We start from the raw sequence: 14,279 nt of genomic DNA on the forward strand, positions 1-14,279 counted from the left end.
ACAATAAAAGTTAATGAAAACGAAATCAATTTGTGCTATCGAATAGTGGGACCAATTTGTTTAAACGGTCTTTAGCGAGTTTCGTGTTTATACAGTTCAGTTATCTGCAATATCATTATTGTAATTAAATTCAACTTTGGATATTCCTTATTAATTAGTATTATATAACAATTATTCTAAACCAGAATCAACATAATTGTGGTTATTATAGCCACACGCTCGTTTTTATTTGTTTAATAATCAATAAAAAACGATTAACTGTTTAGTTTAACTGGGTGTTGAGGTAGGTACCTTACATTCTCGCAGAACATCAAACAACTCATAACACACAGAGTCTGTGCATGATATACTGATCATTAAATTAACATTTTTTTTAAACGATTTCGACACGACGGCCGAAGGCTGAACTAACTTTGATGACATAGCAGTTGACGACTATCTAGTTTATTAAAATCCATATATTTTCTTAAAATTAATTCTAATATTATCCTTAAATTATAAAATGATTTATTCGGCGATTCATTACATTCTAGCGTCCCCTCTTCACCGGTCGCTACCGGTCGACGTGTTCCTATGGCAAAGTTATGTTTATATTAACGAGATTTCGGGTACTCGACCTCGGTGTGTAATATTAACGGTAGAGATCAGAGTTACCTTATTTAAGTAAAATACATAATATGTACTTATATTATAAGTATAATATAGATAAATTGTATATTTATACAACATAGATAATAAATAATATTGTACAAAGAATATTAGAGTTACCAATCCGGACATTGTGTGTCGACTGTCATATTTATATTCTTGTTTACACACTACTGCTAAACAAGCATCGGTAATTATATACCACGACGAGTGTCGGGAAACCTCAAGTCACCCAGTCGGCCCCGCTTGCAATTCTTCGCAATCATCATATAAGCCGTGCCCTACCTAAGGAGTAATGCACGATGTCGATAGGCGACAATCCTTGCAAAATTAATTAATAATTAAAAATAAACGATTCAAATAGATTCTAACAAATTTTATTTTTAATGGAGTGATGACTAAGCTCCTAGAAGTTTATCTATCGCGCTAAGGATTTTACTCATCCATTTAGGAAACATTATAGGTCCATTCAGAAACTCTGGTTGCCACTAATAAGCCTCTTCATTTTGCTCTGCCCCGGGTCCAATCTAATGTCGCGCTCCCATCAGTCCCATCTACCAGTCTCATATAATTTTCTACTGTGTCTTTCCATTTTGTTCTTGGTATTCCAAGTGGACGTTTTTTATTTACTTTTCCTGTCAAGACATTTCTTAATGACTATAACTAAAAATGTAAGCCACCGCCGTGATTTTGTATTTTTAAACTTGTGTAGGTTTTATAGAACCTTTCATAACTACTGCCACTCATATTATAATTAAATATACACATACTACATTCTATGACTATATCTGTCTATTTAGTCTATATAAAAATGATCTATTGTGATTTATTCTCATTATTAAAGTGTTTTATAATATTTAGGAATTAGGATTCAGCGATAACTATTATAGTACATTATGTCATATTATATAAATATTATAAAATACGTATATGGATAATTTATAGCTTCATATGGTTACTGTATAATAATATTATACCTAATAATATATTAAAATATATTTAATGCACTAGTTAAGTTTAATATTATATTTTCACAGTTTATTTTAAACATTTTCAATAATATGCAGCACACCAAAGTTCAATATTATGCATAATAGTACCTTGGTCCTTGATATAATGTAAAGATATTGATGGCATAATTTATTATGCTGCAATTCATATGCACAGAAGTTACGAATATAAAATAATCTTAAAATTAATGTTATTTGTTTCGAATAATCAATAGTAATTATTCGTAAATTTGACGCATTATTATTAAATATATAAAACGATGTTGATAAAGCTTTGCAAATATAAAAAATATATGGATGGTTGAATACATAAAAAAATTAAAAATTAAAACGATATTATATAAATTATAACTTTTTTAAGGTTTATTAAAATAATTAGTGTATTTTAGGTGATATTACAAGAAAAAAAGCATAAAACAAAGGTTCAAATGAAGTTTGTTTAAAAGTTATATTCTTTCGCCTTTGATTTTCATTAATTTCACAGTAATCATTTATGCCATAGAAAGAACACCAGCACCCATACCGAAGCCACAACCTTTTGGCCCAAAATGTTTTGCATAACAAGGTCTGCAATGAATATCGCCATCAGGACCATCATTCAAACTTGTCGAATCTAATGACTTGCTGCAATCAGCGCAAGTAAAGCATCTCTTGTGCCATAACTGAAAATAAATTCAAATAATTTATTATTATGATATTATACTCGTATTTTATTTATATATTATAAAGAATATTATTTATTAGTGATATTTTTGTTATCCAAACATATGTTGGACAATCTTTTAACATTCTAGTGATCATGGTGAATAAATAAAACATAATTTGATTAAGACCCATAAGTAAATCATAAAATCACTAAAATATACAATGATTATGTGTGTATTTTATGTCTTCATTCGACCAACACAATATATTTTAATATATTGATTGTAAACGTTACGAATACTACCAAATGTATTACCAACCAGTAACCACCAAACCACATACATCATTTTTGGGAAAATATATTTATTTGTATAATAACTTAAATATTTTTTATGAAGTTATACAATTGTCAAGTGACATTACCTTATTTTTGCTTATCATTTGTTCAGCGGCATAAACTTCGTATCCACACCTCAAACAACCATTTCCATTTCTGCTTTTGACTCCAGATGTTGGCCTTGCTTCCGAGCTAAAAAAAAAATGAAATAAAATGAGTTCCCCATTTTATAATATAATCTATACAAACTTCTATAAATATATTTTATTTGGTACTTGTATTTTTTAAATAAAATGTAATTTTAGACTTTTAAATGGGCCTAATAATATGTAGTTATTTGGTTAATTCGAAGAATACTTTAATTCATAAAATATATTAAATACATCAATATAATATTATAACTGTACGAGTATAGTTAAAGTTAATATTATATTATATTTTTTTCATATTGATAAATTTTTCAATCAAAATAAATGATTTACTAGTATAATATTACATTATATTATCTTAGACTGAAATATTTACATTTAATATATTATTAATATAATGTGTGTCACTATTTTTTTTAATATTTATGTATTATAATAACTAACGTTTTGAATTTTTTATTTTTTATTTTCATTTAATAATATAAATATATCTATAAAAATTTGAAAATGTGATAAACTTGTTAATCTATTTATATATTTTTACTTAACCAAAAATCAGTACCAGGTTTTTTGATCTTTTTTTTTGGTTCATACAATACCAAAAGAAATCGAAATTTTCAGATTCTATAATTAAAAAAATTGGTATTTCTTAAAGGCTTAATTTAAATATAAAAATTTAGGTTATATTAAATTTCACAAATAAATTTGAAAAAAGTATTTTGTGTTAAATGCTTGTAGTAATTACCTAATAAAACAGTATTTTTATTAGTAAATAACTTATTTCAATATGCTTAAAAAGTACTTCATATTTATATTAAATTATTTAATTTAGGTATTTTGTAAAATCATTTATTTATATTATAATCTATTAATTTTTGATAGTACTTACAACAACATAGTAGATTCTCCTTTGGTGGAGACCAAAGTTGGAGAGTGTCCATATCCAAATCCTTTGGGTCCAAAGTATTTTCCATAACATGATCGGCAGTAAACTTCTTTATCCGGTCCATCACAAGCCAAAGTGGAATCTAATGGCCGGTGGCAAGTAGCACAGTTAAAGCAAATTTTGTGCCACATCTGTAAATAATTGTATGAATTTTAAAATTAAATGTGTTATTCAAATTAAAAGAGCGCAATGTAATTTAAATAATGTAGTTATTTAAAATATATTGTCATGAAATAATATTTTTCAGTGAAAGTATTGAGATGAAACGCATATTAATAGATATTAAACCAAGTTTTTGATTTAAAATGTCCTTACATAATTAATTTTTAAGTGTATAGTAAGTACTAATGATACAAAAACTTACCGCTCCTTTAGCCAATTGTTGTTCAGCGGCAAATACTTTTCCACCACATCTCGGACAGCCCTCTCCTTTTTCAGCTTTAATAGATGTAGTATCTGGATTATAAAATGGTCGCGATCCCGCAATTTGTTCATCTCTGTTAAAAAATATTTATATATACATATTATATTATTCACGGTTCAACTAGGTATAATATATTAGTAGTATCACGAATAAATATCATAGGAAAACGCCTATTTGGTTACTCCAGTCTGATATTTTTTCATCCAGAAAAATGTACAATTATATAGTTATAATATAATAAATGAATCAATAAATTTTAATGTTTATTCGTTTAAATTATACGCTATAATGTAAATTAAAAAATACTGTAATAAATTATACTAACGTCAAGCCATCTGTCTGAAGAAATCCTGAGCCGCAAGCAAATCCATATCCATGCGGACCCCACTTTTTACCGTAACAGGTTTTACAATACACATCGCGATCAGGACCATCACAAGCAATTATTGAATCCAATGTTTTATTGCAATCCTTACATTTGAAACATTTTCTATGCCATTCCTTTAAAAATACAATAACATATTTTATTATAAATACAATTCAATAATTTAAATCTGTCATAATATCAAAACTTAGAAAGTAATTTTTATGTTAAATTTCATATTAAAACTATTTTTAGAAAAATAATTCAATAAATTAACTAGGTACAAATAACCAAACTTTATTTATTGATGTAGCTACACAAGCATAATATCAAAAATTGCTACTTACACTTCCTTTAGCAAGCACTTGTTCAGCAGCAAATACCACACCTCCGCAACGTGGACACCCTTGTCCTGGTTTTGCTTTTATAGAAGTTGTACTCGTATCAATAACAGGAGCTCGAGATGTACTAACATCCCTAGATATGGGAAAAAAAGTTTTTTATTTATGATGTAGGTATAGAATAATAATAAGAAGAAGAGGAAGAGGAAGAAAAAAATATAATGATGTATATATACAATTATACATAGAAATAGGTACTGAGCATTAAATTTCTATTTGGTATGTTTATGAAAAAAGTAGAAAATGTGTGTACGTTTATGATTTATATGGGCGAATTAATAATTGAAACAGATAATTGCATGCTATGAAAAAGAAATAGGTGGTTGACCTTTTGGTATCACTAAATACCTTTCGGTTTCGTCGTTTAAGTCACATGTTAAACCAATTGACTGTACACCAGCACCTCTGTGACCTATACCTCTGGGACCAAAGCGCTTCGAATAGCAAACTATATGGAAAAAACATCGTAAGTATTATGCTGGACTTGGTCAATTATTATTAAATTACATGAATCATGAAAACAAAAGAAATCAATCATAATATTCCATGAAAAAAAAATATTAAAAATGATAGTTCATGCAGAATAAAAACAATGGGTATTATAATTGAATAAATGACATGCATGAAGTAATTTTGACTTTTTGAAAATATCGGTAAAACATTTACCTGATAATTAATAACTTCTATTAGAAACTTAATGGTGGTTTTAAAAGTCTCGACATAGTGATAGCCTTCCCCTTTTATCCTGTGTTTCACGTAGGTAATTATAATATTCTATAACTATTTGGTTATTGTAATATTATTCCATACATGCTAAACATGTTCGCCTACAATTCAATTTCTTATATACAAATTCCCCATAAATATAAAATATTAATAATCATTTAAATAATTTTAAAAATCTATACCCCTCCCGTGGACAACCTCCAGATCTGCCACTAACAAAAATAATGTTGTATTAATATTTATTTCCATTCAGAGGGTACTTATGAAGTATGCCAGTATACATTTATAAAGGATAAAACGAATAGGCATACCTAATAGGTATTAATAATTATCATATATTATACTAAGTACGTTTATTTTTCACTTCCGAATAGATATTTTAGCCAACACAAAACACCAGGCTTAGTATTATATTTATTATAAAAATGATTATTTATTTGTATAAAACATACTTTTATTGTAAAAAAAGGTACCTAGGTACCTATTTTACATAATATAAATTTAAAATTTTATGATTTTTAATAAAAATATGCACAGGAGTTTTACTATTTGTTTATTTGTTTTTTTTAGTTTTGATAGTGGAGAGATGAATGTATTTTTCAATTATAACTATACAATTATTATAAACGTACCCATTATAAGCAGGATCGCTTTGAAGAGCTCCAGCACCTTGTCCATAACCATAACCCTTAGGTCCAAATTTCTTGCCATAGCATACTGATTTAAAAAAATTAATGTTAAAAGTTAGAACATGCAAAATACACGGATTACCTTACCTTTGCAGTAAATATCCTTATCAGAACCTTCACAACAATTGACTGAATCCAAACGTTTCGTGCAAGTAGCACACTTGAAACACTCCCGATGCCAAGACTAAATTAATAAATAAAAATCATGCAATAGGTACTTAAAATTATACGGTTAGGTATTTTGGTGAAACTCAAAGGTGGTAATTTATAGTGAAGATGTATAGCTACCTAACAGGGGTATTCAAACAACTTAATTCGAAAATATCATCATTTAATTAAATATAAAATTAATTTCCGAATTTAGACAAAAAAACTTTCAATTAAATTGGGATTTATGCATTCTCACACAAATATTGGTTCTCATTCACCTCTACAGTGTACTTCATTATCAGGCCCATCACAATGTAACACTGAATTTAAAGTTTTGTGGCAAGAAAAACAGTTGAAACATTCTTTATGATATCCCTAGAATACCGATAAAAGATATATCCTATATAGATATAATTAAATTGGGATTTTAGGATTGTAGTTAAATATATTGCACTCACTCTTCCTTTTGCTAACATCTGCTCGGCCATGTATACAAATCCTCCGCAGCGTGGACATCCTTCACCTTCGGGAGCCATAGCCATATTTCGTGATTCCGTGGCACCTTGAGGCTTAGTATGATAGTAAGACCTAAAATGCAATTTATTATGAACACTTATTAATAAATTTTTCCTTATTGAATTAATAAATGTTAATCATAGTATATTGAATATATTATGTAAATATGTAGATAATAATGATACAATTATAAAGTATATTATATTAGTGGTTTTAGTGATTTTTACCATTAAATGTAGGCATTATTAAAATAGTTGTGAGTAAAATAGACAAATTCCATAAAGTTAAAAGATAAAACACTTTCAAAAATTATATTATCCAAGGAATCATAATCAGTAACTAATATTACAAACTTACAATAAGTGAGTACAATTGCTTTTCTTAATATATTAATATAATAAATTAAATATTTAAATTCATAAACACTATAGATAATTAATGAGAATATTTTAAATTCTAAACTTAATGTATAAATGTAAAATATTATTTTTTAATTCAAAATATATCTATGAGAATTTAATAATTAATAAATGTTGTACACAATATGTATACAACAATTTGTAAGTAATAGCAATTTTATTATAAATTATTATAATTATTATTTATTATGTATAAATTTAAAAAATATTATAAGTATAATATTTTATTTATTTATCGTTTTATATAAATAGTATACAGAAAAACAGTGTTTTTAAATTAAAACTGAGTATTTTTCAAAAATGTAGGTACTTATAACTATTTACTAAATTTTATTATATGGATTAAATCTATAATCTATATATAGTTAAGTATAAAGTATAGTGTTTTTGTAAGATTAGGAATATATTATGTTTAATGTATAAAAGGTTATGTTATTTATCATTAATTATTGAGCGGAGTTTCCCCATAAATTCACAGTTAGGTGTATTATAATGATAGTTTATAAAGTGAAATACAATAAGAAAAAAAATGGTTTTTTCATAAATCATCACTATATTATAATGACTCCATTCCCAAATTGCAGCTTGCTGAAGTAAAACAAAAAACAAAACAATAATTAATTACTGTTAGTACCTTTTAGGTACAAAAGTAAAAATAATATTTACAAATCATAAAAGTTCACCTCTCCATATTATTGTTATTTTATAAGTATTTTTGTTAAATATAGGTATGACTTATTAAGCGAAAGCTAAAAATAAGATACAAATAAAATTATAATATTATATATATTAGTGAAAGCAAAACCATCAATAAGTATAAGTTTTCTAATTTATAAAAGACCTATATGATATCTAAATAATATATTAATATATTATGGTAGGTAAGTTATTAAAAAAGTTTAATCTCACCATTTAAAGCCATTTGGACTCTAGAAGTGAAACATTATAGCATTCCATGAACTCTCTCAAAATCAATTCTTTACATCAATATGTTTTGTAATATTATGCTTAGGATTTAAAATAACTGTCATGTCAAACATGATAAATCTAAATAAATAATTTTGTAAATGGTATCTTAAGCGTGCTTTAGGTAATTGCAGTCGAAATTTAATCATACTGCTAGATGTTTAAGAATCTATATCGGTAGCGTTATTAATAGGTTTCAACATGAATAAGTTTTAGGTATTATGTCCGGACAATAACATATTATTTTAATATATACATTTTACATTATGTATTTTTCAAAGCAATCATTGCATAATAATATGTATGAAAATTAAAATCATAAAAGTAATAAAATCAATAATTGTTATGATTAGCCGAAAGCATCGCTTAAGCTGCCAGATAAACGAAAAATAAAAATAAAAACAATCTTTGGAAATAATATTATTAATTTAATGAAAAATCAACAAAACATTTCTATACAATATATTGCTTGTTCACTGTACATATGACTAATGTGTGTGGTAAATAGGTACAAGCTTGGATACTTAACATATAATTATTAAAAAAATATCTTCTAAAACGAACAGAAATGAGAGGTGAATTTATATGTATAAGCAAATATTAAAAAGGTTTTACTCTTGCATGCAAAAATAAATATAGGTTGATGGGTAGGTCCTTCGGATGGTCAGGTATTTAATTGGGTTGTTTCTCCATTAAAGGCTGTTAAAAAAAACACACTTATTATTATATATTTGAAACATGCTCATAGAACACTCTATCTATCAAAGGAAACTCTGGTGGGGCGTTAATATAGGTACTTAAATATTAATTAGTTTCGTATCGTTCTATTATATTATTAATAGTCAAATATTAAGAAAAATACAATATTACACTATGATGATGATTTCCGGTTGATTGATATATCTAATAAAAGTAGTATCAATAGGATACATATTAATACAATACCTAATTATTATATAAGTATAAACTTAAACACGATTTTTATTGTCTTTTAAAAATAGGTATATAATATAAGGATATGTTGGTATATTATTTTAAAATAATGTTTATTATATTTACTTTATTATGAAAGACAAAAATTGTCCTATCATTATTCATTAAATGGTTCTTAATTCAGCGGAAAAAAAATCATCGTGATCATAATTAGTAAAATGTATAAACAGATTAAAAAGAATTAATTTGGACATATTATTCACTTACACGTTGCTGAGATGTTCACCATTGTCTGTACTCAGGCATCCAGCACCACCACCGAAACCGTATCCTTTTGGTCCGTATTTTCTTCCGTGACAGTTTTTACAGTACAGCTCTTTGTCGTGCTCTGCGCAGTTTGTGGAGTCCAAGAACTTGCCACACAATTCTATACAATTTCATCAATATTATATGAATAGAAAACGAACGCTTAAAATATTTAAAGCTTACCGCATTTGAAGCACATTTTATGCCATTTGTAGCCTCCAGCAATTCGCTCTTCGGCGGCATATACTGATTTAGTGCATTTTACGCATTTTGGGTGTTCAATTGCAACGAAAGGCATTTTTAAGGTTGATTTGAACGATTTTATAAATAAAACTGAAAATAAAATTTAAAACTTATTCAATATAAAATATACTAATGCATATATTATAATTATAATGTTAACACATACAAAATTCACGTATTAACCTAACCTAAGTTAAGTAAAAAATCTGACGGTTTTGTACATTTATTTGAGAAGCATACTTTGTTTGTAATCAATAAAGTAAATATTAAAATATAAATAATATGATAATTTGTGGATATTTAAATGTTAATTGTAATCTATCTTTCATATTGTTTTATTATAATATATAAATAAATTCTAGTTAAGGACCAAAAAAACTTCCAATGGGTAAAAATACCTAATAATATATTTGTATTGGTAAAACAAACCTTCTTCCATAAAAAAATCCCATTTAAATAAAAAAAAATTGTAATAAAAACTGAAAAATAAGTATACCATCAATTATATTGAAATGTTTCCATTTGTTATTTTAATTGTAATATACAGTTTATGAGAAAGTATGTTTTTTTTTGTACGATAAGCATACGTCTTTGTTAGCTATTAATTTTTACATGTGGTCTGGAGTAAAAAAGTCATTCATAGTAATGCTTCCATGTGTGAAATTATATTTAAATTTAGAACTATAAAATATATACTTTAGATGGTACATAGAGCGTGTGATTTTTCATATCAGTAAATTAGGCATCAGTATAGTAATATTATATTATATAGTATATAAGTACAAGTATAGTATTTAAATTATTAGAACTTTAAATGTCAGCTCAATTTAGACTAGATGTTCACCAATAGATCGAGGACTAATAGATAAAAGAGAGAGAGATAGAAAAGTTAAATGACACAATACAATATATGTATATAATACTTAATTATATATTAATAGCATTTGGCGATACTTGACAAGTACGATTGGCTATGAGCCATTATTCAATCCTGGACACATTGACCTATTTTTTTTTATTTCAAATATAGGAAAAAATAAAATAAAACTATAAAGTGTCGAATTAAACAAGATATTAAAACTATAAACGTCTATAATATATATAAGAATATTAAATGAATATAGAATTATTGAATAATATTATGAAAATGGAGTAGATAAGTAAATAACATTAAATTAATATTTGTCAACACCAAAAATCTATAAAAGTTGAATGAATATACAAAAAATGTATTCCGAGGTAGGTAATTATAGGTTAAATTCACCATATTACTATAAATACATAACTGCAATATAATATGGACTGTTGAAAGTTTAGAATCCTATTTACAATCATTTATCCATATAAGGATAAAATTAACATGGAAGAACCGAATGACCTCCGAATATGAACGCACTCCATTTTTAGAATGAAATTGTACTCATACTCGTGAGTTGAACAATTATTGAATAATTTATTTGATATGAATATTTATTAAAATAATGTAGAAATATCTGATAAATTACAGATTACTGGTACTATAGTGGTATTACAAAATTGTATTGTATGCGTATTTTATTTTTATAAAGGTGCACACATATAGATACTGTACAGTATATTGTATATTATACTATTGTACCTATAATATACATACAAAGTTCACTGTTATAGTAATATCTGTATTGGTACATGTAAACACAACGATTACTTACGATTTAAAACAAAAATCCATACAATATAATGCTTATTACTTATTAGTTATTATACACGCTTACGAATTTTGATAAAATTACAAGTTTTTATTAATACATCGATTTCATACTTCTTCAAAGTATGAAATATTAAATGCTTTAATGTTTTTAAATTAATATGTTTGAATACATAAACTTATGAATAATATAGACTTTCAGTTATTAAAATTAAGTAATTTGATTTAAAAAAAAATAAATCATTATATTTAACTTTTAAACGTATAAGATTTTGCAGTACATTATTAATTACAATTCGTAAACTAATAATAATAAGACAAAATAATCGTAAATTGAATGCAAATTAAATATAAGAAATATCAATAAAATATTTGATGTTTGTTTAACGTATTATTATCTAAAAATAGAAAACTTTGTATTCAACCAATCGAATGGTATACTAGATAATATGTTATGTGTATCAAGAAAATCTGGCAATTTTTAATTGAAATTACATTTGAATGTATCAATTTATTATCAAATCACTGTGCTATACTCCGTCTATAATCACTAGTTAATTATAAATTTAATTTAATTTAAATAAAATTTATCACAGATTTTATAATATGATAACACAATTATTAAAATAAAGTTGAAAAAGATAAAAAAAAAAAACCGTTAGAATGTTTATTTACATTAATATTTAATTTAAAAATGTTATTATTATATTATAAAAATTATTGTATACAATGCAATAGTAAAATCTTTGCTCACCTTAGTTAACGGAGAATGTACTACAGTCGTGTGCAGCTTCGGTTTTGTAAATGTTCTCGAACTTTAATCAAAGTGTACTACTGCTTTTATCCCTACTACAGTATTGCACACGGCACATTTGCTCCGCCCTTTAAGACGCTCCTACGCAAGAATATTTAGTATCCCCTTGATCTACAATAGTATAATTTCAGGATAAAAAATATACATATAAATAGTAAATACAAAGATTATTAAAATTACATTGAGTTTTGAATACATATACTATTGCCAATAAAAATAGAAAAAATTGTATTGTTACTAATACTTAAAAAATTATTTTTATATTTATAAAATGAACATCAACATTTTTGTACTTAAAGAGACATTAGTATTCCATTTAAAAACGTAAATAATGCGGGGGCGAAAAACACAGTACTTGGCGTATAATCATTAAAATATTATTTTAAAACTTTGAAGATCTAAATTTTAAACTTTTAATTGATACACACACGCGTTTCTTTTGTTTTGGTCTAATTTTAGTGCAGTGTAAAAACGATTATTCTCTACCTTCGCTGTAACACGCTTACACTATTCGTTCAAAATTAAAATATATATAAATAATAGTCTAAATAAAGTAAATGCTTAAATTTTAGTTCAAAAAATATGAATAATTAGTGATTATTGTAAATGTATCATGTTGTTGTATGTATTGCTTAAACTGCATAATGTACTAGGATAGACATTTTTTTTTTAAATAAAGTAAATTTTAATAATATTTATTGCATATGATGTGTTAAATTATACAAAAAAATATGTTTTAATAAAAAAAAAAAAATGAAAAATAATAAATGTATTAATTGCCATGATATTTTTTTTTAATTAATCATCATACCTAATAATATACTAAATGTTTTTCATGTTACATTTATAAATAATAAAATTAAAATAGTTTTGATAGTTATTTTATAGTTAATTAAAATTTACGAATCAATAATCAATCCATTACATTTTATATTCTAAGTAGTGCAATATATATAGGTATATATATATATATATATATACATTTATTTTTTGCATTGGTGTGTTTTATATTTTATTTACTTAATCAATCAGTTATCACATTTTGAATTAGTAAAAATGCTTCAATTTTCTACTTTATGTGAGTTTTCTGGTAACAAATGGATCTAATAATTGTTACATTGGAGAAAGGATAAACAAATTTCCAGTAGGTACCTACTAAATATAATCAGGGAAAACAATTAAGTATTTTACGTATATTATTATATTTTAGTATTTTACTATACTCAATGATATTTTAAAAATATTTAAATTAATTTTATTTAAGAAGATGTTAGCGCAATATATTTTGTTTTCTTCTCAGACCCACGTACAATATATTATGTAAGTATATAAAAACACGGAACCCGGTTTTTATGATTTTTGAGTTATCTTAGTAAAATTGTATATTTCAAAAATTATAGAAAATAATATTATTTACGTATAGGTTTTATATTTATAATTATTTAACTTAAAAAAGAAATAATGTTGATTAATTAAATAGATATTGAATTGTTTTAAAAAAATATTTAGATAAATTGATATGTTATACCTTAAAAAAATATTACTATTCATATATTTTGTGGTAGATGATTTTTACTCTAAGAATAGGAACTTAAAAAAATATTTTACGTAAATTCGTTTCGTATATGTTATACGTATAGGCCAGAAAGAGAAAACAAATACTGTGCTGACAACATCTTAAGCTATTGCCTATTTATATCTGTATGAACCTATTCACGCCTATAGTAAAAGTCGGTATAGAATTAAATGTTAATAATAAATATAAATATATACTATTATAAGTATTAAATAATAATAATGATATATAAATAATATAAAAATGAGATGTTTTTGAAAAAAATTAACTCAATCGACTACACTACCATAATAGTAAAATAAATTACTATAGATGTATGTATACCAGCTA

At 25.1% G+C, this 14,279-nt stretch overlaps 1 protein-coding gene across 4 annotated transcripts; it reads right to left on the reverse strand.

Moving 5' to 3' along the window:
- Nucleotides 1-1,659: 1,659 nt before the first annotated feature.
- LOC132929143 (muscle LIM protein 1-like) lies at nucleotides 1,660-12,470 on the reverse strand. Of its 4 annotated transcripts, XM_060994268.1 has the most exons (13): nucleotides 12,314-12,470; nucleotides 9,813-9,962; nucleotides 9,591-9,750; nucleotides 6,948-7,077; nucleotides 6,427-6,523; nucleotides 6,283-6,367; nucleotides 5,273-5,344; nucleotides 4,871-5,000; nucleotides 4,485-4,660; nucleotides 4,100-4,232; nucleotides 3,679-3,866; nucleotides 2,727-2,832; nucleotides 1,660-2,320 (listed from the first exon to the last, which is right to left on the reverse strand). In XM_060994268.1, exons 2-13 carry the CDS (start codon nucleotides 9,925-9,927, stop codon nucleotides 2,150-2,152), a joined length of 1,563 nt encoding a protein of 520 aa, XP_060850251.1. In that variant the 5' UTR covers nucleotides 9,928-9,962; nucleotides 12,314-12,470; the 3' UTR covers nucleotides 1,660-2,149. The 4 variants fall into 4 exon arrangements, with proteins under 4 accessions (XP_060850251.1, XP_060850248.1, XP_060850247.1 ...); XM_060994265.1 differs by lacking the exon at nucleotides 5,273-5,344; XM_060994264.1 differs by lacking the exons at nucleotides 6,283-6,367; nucleotides 6,427-6,523 and adding an exon at nucleotides 6,768-6,864 and having other exon boundaries at nucleotides 5,273-5,372.
- Nucleotides 12,471-14,279: the final 1,809 nt, after the last annotated feature.

The sequence above is a fragment of the Rhopalosiphum padi genome, chromosome 4 (genome assembly GCF_020882245.1).
Source record: "Rhopalosiphum padi isolate XX-2018 chromosome 4, ASM2088224v1, whole genome shotgun sequence".
Lineage (NCBI taxonomy): Eukaryota > Metazoa > Arthropoda > Insecta > Hemiptera > Aphididae > Rhopalosiphum > Rhopalosiphum padi.

Coding starts and splice junctions, on each gene's coding strand:
- LOC132929143 (XM_060994268.1), bottom strand. CDS start 9,927: ATGCCTTTCGTTGCAATTGAACACCCAAAATGCGTAAAATGCACTAAA. Junction 4,233..4,484: donor CTTCAGACAGATGGCTTGAC/GTTAGTATAATT, acceptor ATTTTTTAACAG/AGATGAACAAATTGCGGGAT. Junction 2,833..3,678: donor GGAGAATCTACTATGTTGTT/GTAAGTACTATC, acceptor TTTTTTTTTTAG/CTCGGAAGCAAGGCCAACAT.